The sequence below is a fragment of the Anarhichas minor genome, unplaced genomic scaffold, assembly GCF_050575085.1.
Source record: "Anarhichas minor isolate MPS153535 unplaced genomic scaffold, ASM5057508v1 ptg000043l, whole genome shotgun sequence".
NCBI classification, from domain to species: Eukaryota; Metazoa; Chordata; class Actinopteri; order Perciformes; family Anarhichadidae; genus Anarhichas; species Anarhichas minor.
The window spans coordinates 4,980,513-4,993,756 of record NW_027466489.1 but is presented as its reverse complement, the minus strand read 5'-3'; the positions used below and the strand labels follow the sequence as shown (position 1 = coordinate 4,993,756).

Below are 13,244 nucleotides of genomic sequence, written 5' to 3'. Positions count from 1 at the left end.
GTTGACCGTTAAAAGGCAAATACTAGGTCATACCGTTTTGGGTAATTACTGTAACAGAGGGTCAGATGAGGCCTTCAGGTCTCGTCAAGCCCCTGAAGTTGAACACAGCAGAATGACACAAAGACATCATGGTTTTGGTAATGCTTGATTTTATGGGTCCCTTAATTCCTAATAGCGTTCTTGATGTTTTCAGGAAAAGAACACTGTAATATGGTACAGATTATAGTATAATCACTTCTCAGAAATCAAAGTAAATACTCACTCATTAGCTGTTGGAAACTTTATTCTTCATATTTGTTGAACTGAATGCTCGCCTTTAAATACTTTTCCCATAATTGCATCTCACCTGCCATGCCAAAAAAAAACAAAAAAACTCAAGTTATGCAAGCAATTAACTGGCAGCCTACCAACTGCCTGTTTTTCCTTTAATAATAATAAGTACCAAATTAAGTCCAAGAAACTCATAGGAAAATATTTCAGAAATGCCAGACCCAGAAAATCAAGCATTTCTTTCTGTAAAGTTAATTTGTCAATTTCTGGTAAATTATAAATGAAGCTCATTCACGTCAACATCTCTAAACTAATCAGAAGTGTAGATTTGTGCAACCTGGGATTTATTTCATAATACTATAGACATACTCTTAAGACTTTAATTGACAGGAAATTCCTCAAAGGACACAAGGACGAGGCTACCGTTTATAGACAATCATTACAAAACTATTATCCAAAAGGATGAGTCGCCTGGAGTCATTACATCAAGTGTCGACTGATCAACCTACGAGAAGTACCTGCAGATAAACACTGCGTGAGCTCAGTGGCGTCTTCTTAGCTTCACTAGATGACAATGAAAGCACGAACAATGACGCTCATGTAAAGTGATCAGGTGAACCAGGCTGGGATGTCCGACTTGTTTTCTGCACATAATGTAACATGAATGAAACCTGATCATTTGAATGTGACGGAGAATCATCAGCGGGATGTGAAACAGCACGTTTTCAAGTTCCGTCACAGGGATGTACCACCACGTATGACGCATGGCGGCCCAGCCCTGCTCTGGCAGTTCCAGTTTGTTGTTATTCCAGTTCATGTTGAGCCCAAATCCTTTGCATATCCTGTTTTGTAACACTTGATCCATCTAAGAAAATCAAAGAACTAGTCTGAGAAAGGTAGCTTAAGTTCATTTCACTCATCTTAACTTACTGCCGTGAATAGTTATAGCATAGGAATGAACTGTCTGTGCGATACATTCACTGTGCGCGAGGACATTTTCCTTCTTGTTACAGTAATAAAATAATATAAAAACATACAATTAAATATCATTGCAATTATTTTCTACCACAGTTCGATTTTAAAAACGTACTGACACTGTTTTTTTGTCCCGATTGTTTCTGATGGAAAGCAGTGATCCAATGACATGCTTTCTAGTTAAGGTAAAGGAATACTACGAGCTTGAAAGGGTTCATTCCTTCTTAAATAGTGTAAAACTTGTGTAGTGTTGTAGAGATTCCAGTAGTCGATGTCTGTCAAGTCCAACAAGAGTCAAAAGGGGTGTTCAAAAATATCTTGGAACCAGTGTGCAAACTATTGTTGAGTGAGGCCGAGCGCCAGGAGAGTCCTATAGAAGAGATAAGAAGCCGTTCTCCGTGGAGTCTTGCTGGTCAGATTTCCCGCCTCGAGAGCTCTTGCTGGGGTTCGGGGTGGTTGAATACTTTTGGGGGTATCTGATGAACAGACGGTCCTCCTCCTTTTTAATCCACCGTAGAAGCTTAGTGATAGCGGTGATAGCGCAGGCCTTCGTCACCAGAGGACTGAAGCAGGTGTACAGCTCAAACTTACTCGTGACCTACAGCAGAGAGGAACAGAGAGGTGTTATTTTAGCAAACTGAAACAATCAGGCAGTGTGCACATTATTATTAGTAGTATTGTTTGTCACTTTGGGAAATACTCTTATTTGCTTTTTTTCTTCTTCTGAGAGTTAGAGGAGAAGATCGGTACTCTAAAATCTGTTTGTTTAACATGAAGCTACAGACACCTAACCCTCTGTGTGGGTCCTCTGCTGTGGCTCCAGGGCTGCACACCTGATTGGAGAGTAATCAGCGTCATGGGACACACCTGGGCCCAGTGTGCCCCATGCAGAAAAGCCTGAGCAGCAGAAATCCTTGGGTTGCAGATCTCCCTGACCCCAATAGTGCGTTGTGGTGGCGTTTGGTTTCTGTGTCTTGTTTTTACAGTACAGTATTCATGCAGGACATTTTCACTCATCCACTCACTTTACAGATTCCTCCCATCCAATCGTTTGACATGTTTTTACTTCTGCTCTGTCCAAAAGGTAAAAAGATCCACATACCTGCACTGCTAAAGCTCACTAATTGCAATGAATAAATGGCATGACAGTATTCAGAACCAGTTGTATACGGTGACAGTGATCATGTGTCTACATACCCAGGCTAGCAGAGTTTCCCTCTCAGCGACGTGGTAGATGAGCTTGAGGGGTCTTGAGGTGCTGTGGATGCGGCTGTGCATATAACGATAAAGGTCCAGCAGCCTCATCTTTTCCTCTTCACTGCTGTATGGGGCCTCCATCTCTGGGCTGCATGCAACAACACATTGTACAGGTTACAGACAGGAAAGGCATACAAAGTTCCCACATAAAAGAAAGATAAGAGTGGTATACAAAAACACAAGGGCTATGGTGTACTGATGACACAAAGATGCACAGCCTAACAAAAACGGTCTTTTTGTAACTTTATTCTGAGCCATGTAAATAATGTTATTATTTAACGTGTAGGGCTGTGATTATTTGTATGATTTCACTTTCAAGGTTTCGATTGGCGGCTGGCGAATGCTTTTAGTTCAGCTCATTGAGAGATAAGTGGAGTGAATTGCCAGGATTATTGGAAGGCAATTTGAATTTCTTATCATTTTTATTTCTCTGTGCGCTTGTAACAGGAAGCTCATTTAAAAACCCACTGTGTTCTGACCAGGGCACTTTGATCTTTTAACACTAACCACACTAAGCTGTATTTTCCTAATAGAGGAAATGGGCTTTCATGCTTTCTCTTATACAAGGTATTTACACTTCTTGAGACTAAGAACATGTTATCTCTCAGACACATTTATAAAAACAAAAAGAGGTATTACACATGACAAGTATCACTGTCTTACTTGCCTACGTGCAGTGCAATTTGTGTTATGTTTTACAAAAGCACAAATTGAATGACTTTTCTCCTTTTTTTAAACATAAAGCACCAGGTTAGGCTAAAATGTCCCTGCTGTAGTTGCACAGAGAATAACAGACACACACAAACACACACCTGGTGAACTGAGTTAGCTGGCGGTAGTTGTCTGGCACATCAAAGGGCTTGTACATGAAGTGTCTGAGGTCTGAGACGCCCACCTGGCTCACGCTGTACGACTGGACTTTGGCGATGAGGCTCAGGGAGTTCTGAGCCGTCATGGCCTCCTCTATCTTCCTCTTGCACTCGGCCACGGCGTAGAACGCCTCCTTGTCTGTCGAGAGCAGCAGCAAGCAAACAGTGCATTCTGGAGGGTCCAGGTAAGAAATGTATGCATAAAAGTAACAGTCAGGATTAAAGAGGGGGAGGCAGATGGGAGTCCAGATCTCCCCGGCCTGAAAGGCAGAGGAAGCGCCGATCAGGTTGAGCAGGAGGTGGACGTCAGCGGGCTCCAGCCTGGCGTCCTCGATGACCGTCTTTTCTTGGACGATGGTGAGCAGCTGGTTGTTGGCAATGAGGATGGAGAAAACCAGATTGGGGGTGATTGCTTTCAGCAGGATCTGGCTGAGAGAGTCCCTGAGAGAGGAGGCTAAGGGCAAGCAGTGTACTGCTGCAAGCAGGAAACTGGGGTCAGAATCCACCAGGTCGAGAAGACCGTCCAGGATCTTCTCTGAGCCCGCCAGGAGTCTCCTCAGGTCGTAGTTTTTCTTGTGTTCAAAGATTCGGGAGATGCTGGCCTGGGTGAGCATGCTGATGATCTGGTAGTACACATAGAGGAGCTCTCCACGGAGCTGCTGCTCAGTCTGACGACTATTGGAGACACACACCAGCACTAGGGGCCCTTTCTGTAAAAACACCACGGTGTGCTCCGCTGATGGAAGGAAGAAAAGACATCAGAAAACATTAAGGATAATACTGGAAGTAATATTGAATGTCTACTAACAATGCCCCTAGTGATCAACAGCTCTGCACTCAAAAATATTGGACTTTTTGTCAGTTGGTAATAACTAACGCGGCCACATTCACTGGCTGCTCCTACACATTACACAATCCTCTGCGAAATGTCTTCACTTGCTCTCATTTATGCAATTACATTTACAATAATGTTACAAAAGTTATGTGGGGGAAAACAAATCCCAAGAATGCTCTCACCTGAATAGACTGAGCGGATGATATTATCTCCACTTTGAACGAAGGAAACCAGCGCCATCATGACTCCCATTGTAGATGAAAGAGCCTCTTCGCTGCCATATCGGGAGTAGATGGGTTTGCCTGCTTCACTCAACACAAAAACATGCTTCCTGTGCTGCCGCCAGCTTTCAGCCGTCACATCCTCGTCACGATGAGACATAAAAGCGGGAGATTCCTGGATGCCGGCCTCCAACAAGGGAGATGACCTTCCCTTCACACCTATTCCTTGCTCCTCCAGCTTGGCCTTAGCCAGCATTGCAGCGACAAACTCCCCAGAGTCGCTGCGGTCATTGTCAGTGGCGGCATCCTCGGTTCCTTCGTCATTGTTCTGACACTCAGAGATTTCTGCCTCCTCAGTCTCTAGCTTTGTTACCTGGTTAGATTGTGGCTCTGCGTCCACACCTTTCTCCTCTGCCGTCACATCTGACAGGATTGGGTTTGAAGGCTCCTGTTTGTCAACAGTGGTACTGTTGTTTCTCTCCACCGGATGAGGAAACATGTGATTCCCCAAGAGGGAGAGAGAAGTCGCCAAGGTGTCAGCTGAAATTATAACAAAAATGTAATTATGACATGAATGATAAAGAGTAAGATGTAAGCTAATTAAGAGATTTAATGAAAGATTAAATCATTTACCAGGTGGATTGCTCTCACAGGGTGGATCACAAATCTTCACTCCCTGTGCCTCTCCTTCTTGATGATTGACTCTCTCCATGATAACATCCCAGTCTCTACAGATTAAAAAACACACACCTCAACCAAATAATTCAGAATAATCAGCTGTATACCCAATGTGCTTCGGTGGTCGAAGTTGAACCTTGCATGCATCACATTATCATATGAATAGGAGCACTCATACTGGACCAGTGGTCACGTCACATGAGTACAAGAGAAAACTGGTTACAGAGAATTACAACTCCAAGATACCAGACTCTGGAATTTAACACTGATTACAACCTCCAGCAGTCTGGCTCATGTTATACTGCAGACAAACGACAGTCGCCTGGACGCAGAGACGAAAGTATTTGACCGCCGGAACTAATGTTTCTAATAGCTTAACTTGCTTGTAATGTGGGCTTCTCTGCCAACTTGCTCACGTTAAGAAAGCCTACTTTTTTTTACTCTGATAAATATTTGACTGTGAATTCCGATGCAACTCAGTAAATGCTGGCTGTAGTTACATGGCTAACATTGACTGCTAGCAAGCGACACACACACAGAGATCAATTTCATGGCCTCGACTTATCAGTGAGCTTTGCAAGCAATCGTGGTCAGCTAAAATTAAACAGATAAAGACAAAGAACAACACTTACGATTTTGTACCGTCGAAACGTAGGGTTGTACATCTAATTCACTACATCAACTTTCGTCAGCAGCCCGGCAGCAAACAAGCTGTCAAGAATGAGAAGCAGAAAACAAATTTTCCTCTTACGACAGCAGACATCCGGAATCTCTACTGACAGGCTAAACTGACCAATCAGTCTACTCGGTGGTACTGACAGGCTAAACTGACCAATCACTCTACTCGGTGGCACCGGCTAGCCCCGCCTCCTCATGTCACATTCCAGATAGCGATGTAACATTTGAGCTGGATAAGCTAAATATACAAAGTGTTTTAGGATCTTTCAACGATTTGAAATAAACATGTACGGACTGTATCGCTTTCAACAATACAACTATAAAACAGGGATGGCTACATGCCTTTTCAGGGAAGACATTAGGGGATGTTTTTGATATGACAGCTAACGTAGCCAGCAGCTAATTAGCCACATTTGTACGCTGCTCATAGTGTTCCATAAGGAAATCTTAAATGTAAGTGTCTGCTGGGTTGACCACGGAGATCCGAGTGTCTGCTGAGCTAACCGCAGTGAAATCTTAGGAAGAAAGACAATACGTTATTTTACCTCTTCTCCTGAAGCGTGTTGGATCTGTAGTGTTATTTTTGTCGTCTGACATAAGTGCCCTGTGTGTCCGTTGAGATCAAATGTTTGCTTTAGGCCACACTGACGTTTAAATACGATATTTTCAGGCCAGTTGAAGGTTTAAACTTCTCTCCGGACCGTTCATTCCTGGTAGACAGTATTGTAAATATTATAAAATACTACTGGAGATCCAACCCTTGGGCACATAAGTAATTTAGTGTAGACATAATAAGATGTGCAGTCTAGCTAAAGAAGAAATATAAGATAACACTATTTCTTTGAAGGATGTTGTTTACCGGTGCGGGGCTGCTCTACGCAACCTACGTCATTTCCGATTCCTCAACCCTCGCCATACAAACATCGTAACGGTAAAGATGACGATGTTCTCATTTCTGGATGTCGTACGCTAACGTTACATAGGCAAAGCGATGTTCTTACAGTTATCCGTCGGATGAGGAGTTTACCATACTGATTTCACGTAACTTAAGCCGAACAGCCGGGCACTATGGCGGAACCGTGGGATTTTGAGTTTTTGTCCCGCATCGGTGACAGCTGCCTGTCGTTCCTATCCGAATTTGTTGACGACTGGCTCGCCAACGATATGAGAGTTTCCATATTCAAAATATTACTCGGCTGGTTAATTTTAAGTCTTGTCGCAATTCACTTTGCATGGAAAATCTACGGGAATACAGTCAACGATATGTATTATCGACAAGGTGAGTTTTCTTCGACCCTATCTCTACATCAACTTGCTAAGCTAAACTAGTGCTAGCCACGTTGGCCTCATCTCTGTTGGTGTTCATGTTCAGGGACTGGACAGAACGGAGGCACACCTGACACAGCACCCCACCTGAGTGGATGGTAGGTTTCTGATCGTCCGTGTCGCTTCAAACAGGTAGATTATCCTCCTCACACAGTCTGGTGCAAAGCTGGTTTTAGGATCTTTGCCGAGCATTTCTTCTGATTGAGTGAGCATCCAATGGTGAAGGGAGACTGCTTCTAGTTGAATGGATCCAGTGTAATTATGTTCTGTCAACTGAAGCCGCAGCATGTATTGCCAACATATCACTGATGGTGGTGGGGTACAAAAAGTGTATACTAGCGTTGTGGCTGTTTTGTCGCACTTAAATTCTATTACAGTTACTGCTTTTTAAAATAGTTTTGTTAGTAATGACATTGTGTTCTTGCAGGGAAAGCAAAGCAGGAGATGCCCCGAAGACTCATCGAGATTAACAGGACAATGGTGTTGGACTTTTGACTTTATCCAAGTGAGAGCCGGACTCTAGTGATGAGACAGTTCGCTGGTAATAAAGCTTGTTCAGTGCATTCATGGATGCACTCTGGCAAATGCATAGAAAAACATCTGTTATGCAAACCAGCTGTGTCACACTGATTCACTGTATCAACCACATAGTGCTGTGAGATATTTATTTTGGCTTGTCAACATTGGAAGAAGAACCTTACTCTGAATACTTAAATTGATCTGCTTGTATATTTATACACCGTTCTACAAATGTTGATGGGTTTGTGTGTAAATTAAGGGTGCTGTGATCATAGCGGAGTAAGCAGACATAACATTTTCCATTCTGACCGTGAGCAAAATACTTGATCTGAATGATGTATGGAAGGAACAATAGACTGTATGCTTCAAGTCTGTTGGAATACAGAGCCAAAAAAAGCAGGTTTACATCTTCAATGATTTTTGCATGACATGTTAACCACCGGGTTTCTCATAACATGCAAGGAGCATTGTGTGAGCTTAATGGGAGATATAGATAGATAGATATATTGGGCCTGATTTGAGTGTTCACCCTCTCTGGCCCTTGGATTTTTTTCTAGCTTTTCTCACAGTGAAGTTTTGTGTCGAAGTGAAAACAAATCCCTCCGAATTTGATCAAAATTAGGTTTAAATAAACCTACACTAGCAAATTCACCCTGTTTATGACACACTTGAAGAGCACACTTTGAATGAAAATCACCTGTGTGTAATCAAGGTGTGACAGATGATGGAACAATATCTATCTGAAAACTATCAGCTGGTTAATCAACTTCTTGGCAAAAACTACACCATGAAAACAAAGCAACATCCTTAGGAAATCTGTAACAAAGTAAAAATTAGGAAAATGATACAAAATAATTGCACGGCATATTAATGAGGGAGGCACTGTGGTGCAGTTAGCACTGTCACTGTTGTTGTTGCGACACAGTACAAACATTTGTCTCACTTTACATCTACGGGGGGGAAAACTTGCATGAGATCTGAGCTGTAGCACAAATTACCAGTAACCCACCATGAAGCTGTGCAGCAGGACCTAGTGGCTTTTGATGATGGAGGGTAAAGTTAATGCCACAAGGGGGGGGGGGGGGGGATGCAATATTCAGATTTGCAAAGCTAAAACCAACCTATACATATTGGGTAGATTCAAAGCTGTAATTTCTGCTAAAGGTGCCTTTTTACTTGGGGGTTAATCATTTTTACATATTTGTGCTCTTCAATTTGTTTCATTTTGATACTAGTTTTTCTGTTAATGTGTCGAAAGCGTAGTTAATAGTCAAATAAAATCAAAAATAATAAAATATGAATAAGTCAAAGGGGCATTTAATTATTATGAATTGTATCTGACAAGTTACAACAATTATAATGGCAAAGACAAGTTAGTAGTACAAGACAATGTACTAGTGTGCATTTTCTGAAATGTTCTGATATACATAGTCCTGAAATAAACCACAAAATCAGAGACCAGCAGCAAAGATAATACATGTTTTGTGTAAATAGCTTGATTGATATTAAATTTGCTGTGTTTGAAACTACTGATGTTTTTAATGCCTCTAATTGCAAGCGCTGGTTTGTAAAAATATTTTTCAGTGATTTAGAAAAGATTATCAGTAAAATCACTATTTCTAAACTTTTAAAGCTGATAACAATACTTGTGACTTTTTTTTCCTATCTTTTCTTTGTGGTTGTTAGAATTTAATCTAACAATACCAGTCGTGCTTCCAAATAGATAGTCGAAGAAAAAAACAGGTACTACAAAACCAAGTCAAATAGACCCATTAATGCATTTATTTATCCAGATCTGCTGGACCAAGATCATTTTATTTTACATGCGTTTTATATGTTAACGGGGATGGGTGGAATAAGTAGCATGTGCACATCCATCACATTGGTGCAGGTTAGGCCAGGTAGAAGTAAGCGCTGCCCAGCAGAAAGACAGGTAAAAAAAGTGTAAGAATCATTGTTGGTAAGGAAGTTGTTGACGTCCAGCCCCTGTGCTTGTGCCTCTTCATATAACCCCCCATCAGTGATGGCCCCTGCTGCCTCAGTGGGTCCATCCTGACCATCGGTTCCACCACTGAGGAACACGGGACCATTAGGCGGAAGCTTCAGGTCTCTCAGCTCCAGTCCCACTCGCAGAGCCAGCTCCTGGTTTCGACCACCTCGACCCTTGCCCGTCAGCGCCACGGTGGGCTCACCTCCAGCTAACAGACACGTGGAACCCCATCCTTCCGTACGCCCTTCACCCAAGACCTGCATGGTGCGGCAGAGGTCCCAGCTCTGCACGCCTACTTCAGGCCCCAGTCTCAGCAGCTCAGCCGCAATCTCTGGAGGAGGTTCCTCTCGAGAACAGGCAAAGCGAGCCAGGAGGCCGTATAGTCGGGAGACTGACCTCACATCGCCACACACTCCCGGTGCCAGCACGACAGGGCGGAAACCTAACTCCCGAGCACGGCGACCTGCCCATTTGAGGGCAACGCTGTTGGAGCCAATCACAGTATTGAGAACACGTCCTGATGTATTAGATTCCCCTTTATTCTCCCTCCACTTCGGCATTGGTTTTCCAAGAACTTCCTTTACTGAGGCTGGTAGGCAGTTCAGCAGCTTGTAACGTTCAAGGACTGACAAAACTTCTTCAGGCCACACCTCACTCCACACGGTGGGGCCACTGGCTATCAAGTCCAGGGGGTCCCCAATTACATCGGACAATATCAGTGAAACCACCTGTGAAGGAGTGATTTGAGGGGTGATATTCAAAATACAATGCTGGAATGAGTTCCTCACTGCAATAAAAAGCCAATTAAGGAAAAGTATGTTACCTGGGCTGGGTGAGCACAATGCGCAAGACCTCCACCTTTTAAAACAGAAAGGGCCCGTCGCACAGTGTTCAGCTCCTGAATTGTGGCACCAGCACCTGCAAGTTTGCGGGTCACATCCTGTTTCTCTTGCAGTGAGACTGGTGGGATGGGGGCAGGTAAGAGCGCAGAGCCTCCACCTAAACACAGTTTCACCACCTTGTATTAGAGATTTACATTTAAAAAGGTATGAAGAAAAATAAAAGATGATTTTTTATTTTTTTTTACCTGAAATCAGTACAAGTAGCAGGTCTTTCTCCGTCAGTTCACTGGCTAACTGCTTGATCCCTTCAGCTGCCTTCTGGGCATCAATGTCAGGCAAGTTGTGTTTAGCTCCCTCCATCACTCTGATGCGACTGTTTTCTTTTAACAAGAGATGACTGTGATGGAAGTGAGAAATGTTATTATGCTGCTTAATCTTATTTTTGTATAATACTTTAAGTTGTTTACATACTTTTTTCCATGCTGCTGTAATGTCTGCTGAATCCCATGTGGCACGCTTATTACTCCTTTCACCAAATGATCCCCCATAATCCTCTCTGCCTCAGCAGCCATTCCCAGTACAGCTTTTCCAAAGCCAACCAAGTGCAGGTTGTGCTCGAGTGTGAATTTATGACCACTGATAATGACCGAGTCCTCTTTGCGCTCTATACTCTGCCGGACCACCGTGTCTGGCTGCACAGCTTCCACCGCGGCTGCAAACACCTTGCATGCCCGCGAGTCCATTGACATTTTGCACAACATAGGTTTTCTCCTGCCCACGTGGACCAGAAAAGGCTGAGGCCGAAACAGGGAAAGAACACGGGCCATGGACAGTTCAGTGGGTCTGAGCCGAAATTGCCTGAGAAATTTAAGTCATAGTTTATACAGACAGTTTCCACAAAAACATGTTATGTAAAAAAGACCACATTGAATACAACCATGGTGTAGTGAATACTGTAGTAAAACTATATCACAGTGAGGTAATTGCAAAAATTGAATTACTAGCACGATGCATTGAAGATTAAAATGCCAGTGACATTTGCAGCATTGTAATAAATAAAAATTTCTGTGGCCAAGAAATCAATACTTATACTGTAACACTGTATTATACTTCCGGTTAATAAGCTGTACAGTCCTCCGACTGATTGATAGCTCTGATCTTGCCCGGTTAAATCTAAAGACTTAAGAAGTACACTAGTGTGTGATGCTGTTGTATTCCTATTCTACTCACTTAATGAATAATGTGTCCATGTGTTGCTTGTTAGCTCACTTGTAAAGGCTAAAAACAAAGTGTTCAGACTATTGCCTACCTTTTGTGTTTAAAACAACCAAAACCGTACATAGATAATAGCTGTTATATCTTATGACGTAGCCTACCTGTGAAGGTTGCAAATGGAATATAAAGCCTGTGGAAGCCTGTTCTATGCCCTCCAGCTCAGCAGTAAGGCAGTGTAGCAGAAATCTGACCAGAGACCGACTAGAGTTGTGTACCCTGTGTGTAATGATTGACTTGAATGCTCCACAGGACACATCCAATCACTGATTACACTGCTGTGCATTTGTCCGTTGTTTTGTTTTTTCCCCCGGACTGGGGGAACAAAAAAAAGAGTAGTAACCTATCTGACAGACTTTGGAGCTATTCATGCTTCAGCACAGTTCAAAGGGTACAAAACCAAAAACTACTTTACATTGAAGTCATGTGCACACTGGTTGCAAGTCCTGTTTTCTCTGAGTTGTGAAGACACCTGCGTTCATAACGTTTGAAAAGGCATGTAGTGTGCACTGTTGTTTGTGAGAGCTGAAAGTTGCCTTTTTGCTCCTTTGTAGAAATAGCAGGTAGACAAGCAAATTCATTTTGATGTTAAATGTTGGTACTGACCCAATGGAACTTCAGGTCATACAGTGTTGGAAAGTTGATATTTTTATGCTTATTCAGTGAAGAACAACAGAACAAAAGATAAGTGTGACATGTCATCACGTAGAACAGATTATTTTGAGGATGAAGAATAAAAACTGTTTTGTAAATTATCAGATCAGCACAGCTCCTAAGAAATAGCACATTGGTGTTTTAACACTTGTCAAATTACTTTAATATTTAGAGTCACTTAACATTTACTTCTATTTTATTGTGCTACACATGTATGTCTATGTGAGTAATAATGTTAAAAGATCAAAATGGCTGCCAAAGTTTAATCGAACGTTCCCCCGAAGTGATTCTATTTAAAACCGTTGTGACGTGCCAAGCTTTGTTTCCATGAGCTCGAATTTGCACATTACCATGGTCACCGTCGATCTTTTGCACAATTCGAGCAAATGTCCGCACGCTTGACCTCTCATACAGCTGTTGACAACATTATACAAGTGATTTTTAATAGCAGAGCGGTGGCTGCTGACGTATGATGGGAAAGATAAATTGTCTAGCAGATGATATGATAGTGAGATCATATTTCAGAATTTATATTTGCCGAGTGTGTGTGCAAAATGCACATACGACTCTGTTTTTTTGCATGTCCCTCGATATACTTACGCAGAATAACAGCTGAGTGTCTCTTCTGTAGACCACCTCCTTGAGACGAAGCTGCAGAAGTTTATTTTATTTATTTATTTTATCCACGACTCTCCCCTGTGAGCTCCGGAATCCAACCAGACAATAACTTGTGTGTACAGGATAAAAGTATCACATTTTGTGACTTCAAGGATCCGTATGTTTTTGTTAATTCCTTAATGTCGTTTATGACATCGGACCCACTTGTTCAACTATCGCGATAACTGCTATTTCTGACCA

The 13,244-nt window shown here is 42.5% G+C and overlaps 3 protein-coding genes across 6 annotated transcripts; 1 reads left to right on the top strand and 2 right to left on the bottom strand.

Annotated features, from left to right (window-relative positions):
• Positions 1–265: 265 nt before the first annotated feature.
• On the bottom strand, positions 266–6,553 carry mon1bb (MON1 secretory trafficking family member Bb). Of its 2 annotated transcripts, XM_076110912.1 has the most exons (7): positions 6,329–6,553; positions 5,738–5,816; positions 5,061–5,155; positions 4,389–4,967; positions 3,315–4,107; positions 2,443–2,590; positions 266–1,843 (listed from the first exon to the last, which is right to left on the bottom strand). In XM_076110912.1, the coding sequence occupies exons 3-7, from the start codon at positions 5,137–5,139 to the stop codon at positions 1,616–1,618; spliced, it is 1,827 nt and encodes a 608-aa protein (XP_075967027.1). In that variant the 5' UTR covers positions 5,140–5,155; positions 5,738–5,816; positions 6,329–6,553; the 3' UTR covers positions 266–1,615. The 2 variants fall into 2 exon arrangements, with proteins under 2 accessions (XP_075967027.1, XP_075967026.1); XM_076110911.1 differs by lacking the exon at positions 6,329–6,553 and having other exon boundaries at positions 5,738–6,301.
• tcta (T cell leukemia translocation altered) lies at positions 5,461–12,487 on the top strand. 3 transcript variants are annotated; one of them, XM_076110925.1, is made up of 4 exons: positions 5,461–7,062; positions 7,156–7,207; positions 7,537–7,614; positions 9,650–12,487. In XM_076110925.1, exons 1-3 carry the CDS (start codon positions 6,852–6,854, stop codon positions 7,577–7,579), a joined length of 306 nt encoding a protein of 101 aa, XP_075967040.1. In that variant the 5' UTR covers positions 5,461–6,851; the 3' UTR covers positions 7,580–7,614; positions 9,650–12,487. The 3 variants fall into 3 exon arrangements, 2 of the variants coding, with proteins under 2 accessions (XP_075967040.1, XP_075967039.1); XR_012959285.1 differs by having other exon boundaries at positions 5,466–7,062; positions 7,537–7,650; XM_076110924.1 differs by lacking the exon at positions 9,650–12,487 and having other exon boundaries at positions 5,468–7,062; positions 7,537–9,157.
• glyctk (glycerate kinase) lies at positions 9,388–13,220 on the bottom strand. Its single transcript, XM_076110914.1, has 5 exons — positions 12,987–13,220; positions 10,932–11,318; positions 10,706–10,857; positions 10,442–10,617; positions 9,388–10,346 (listed from the first exon to the last, which is right to left on the bottom strand). Exons 2-5 carry the CDS (start codon positions 11,285–11,287, stop codon positions 9,459–9,461), a joined length of 1,572 nt encoding a protein of 523 aa, XP_075967029.1. The 5' UTR covers positions 11,288–11,318; positions 12,987–13,220; the 3' UTR covers positions 9,388–9,458.
• Positions 13,221–13,244: the final 24 nt, after the last annotated feature.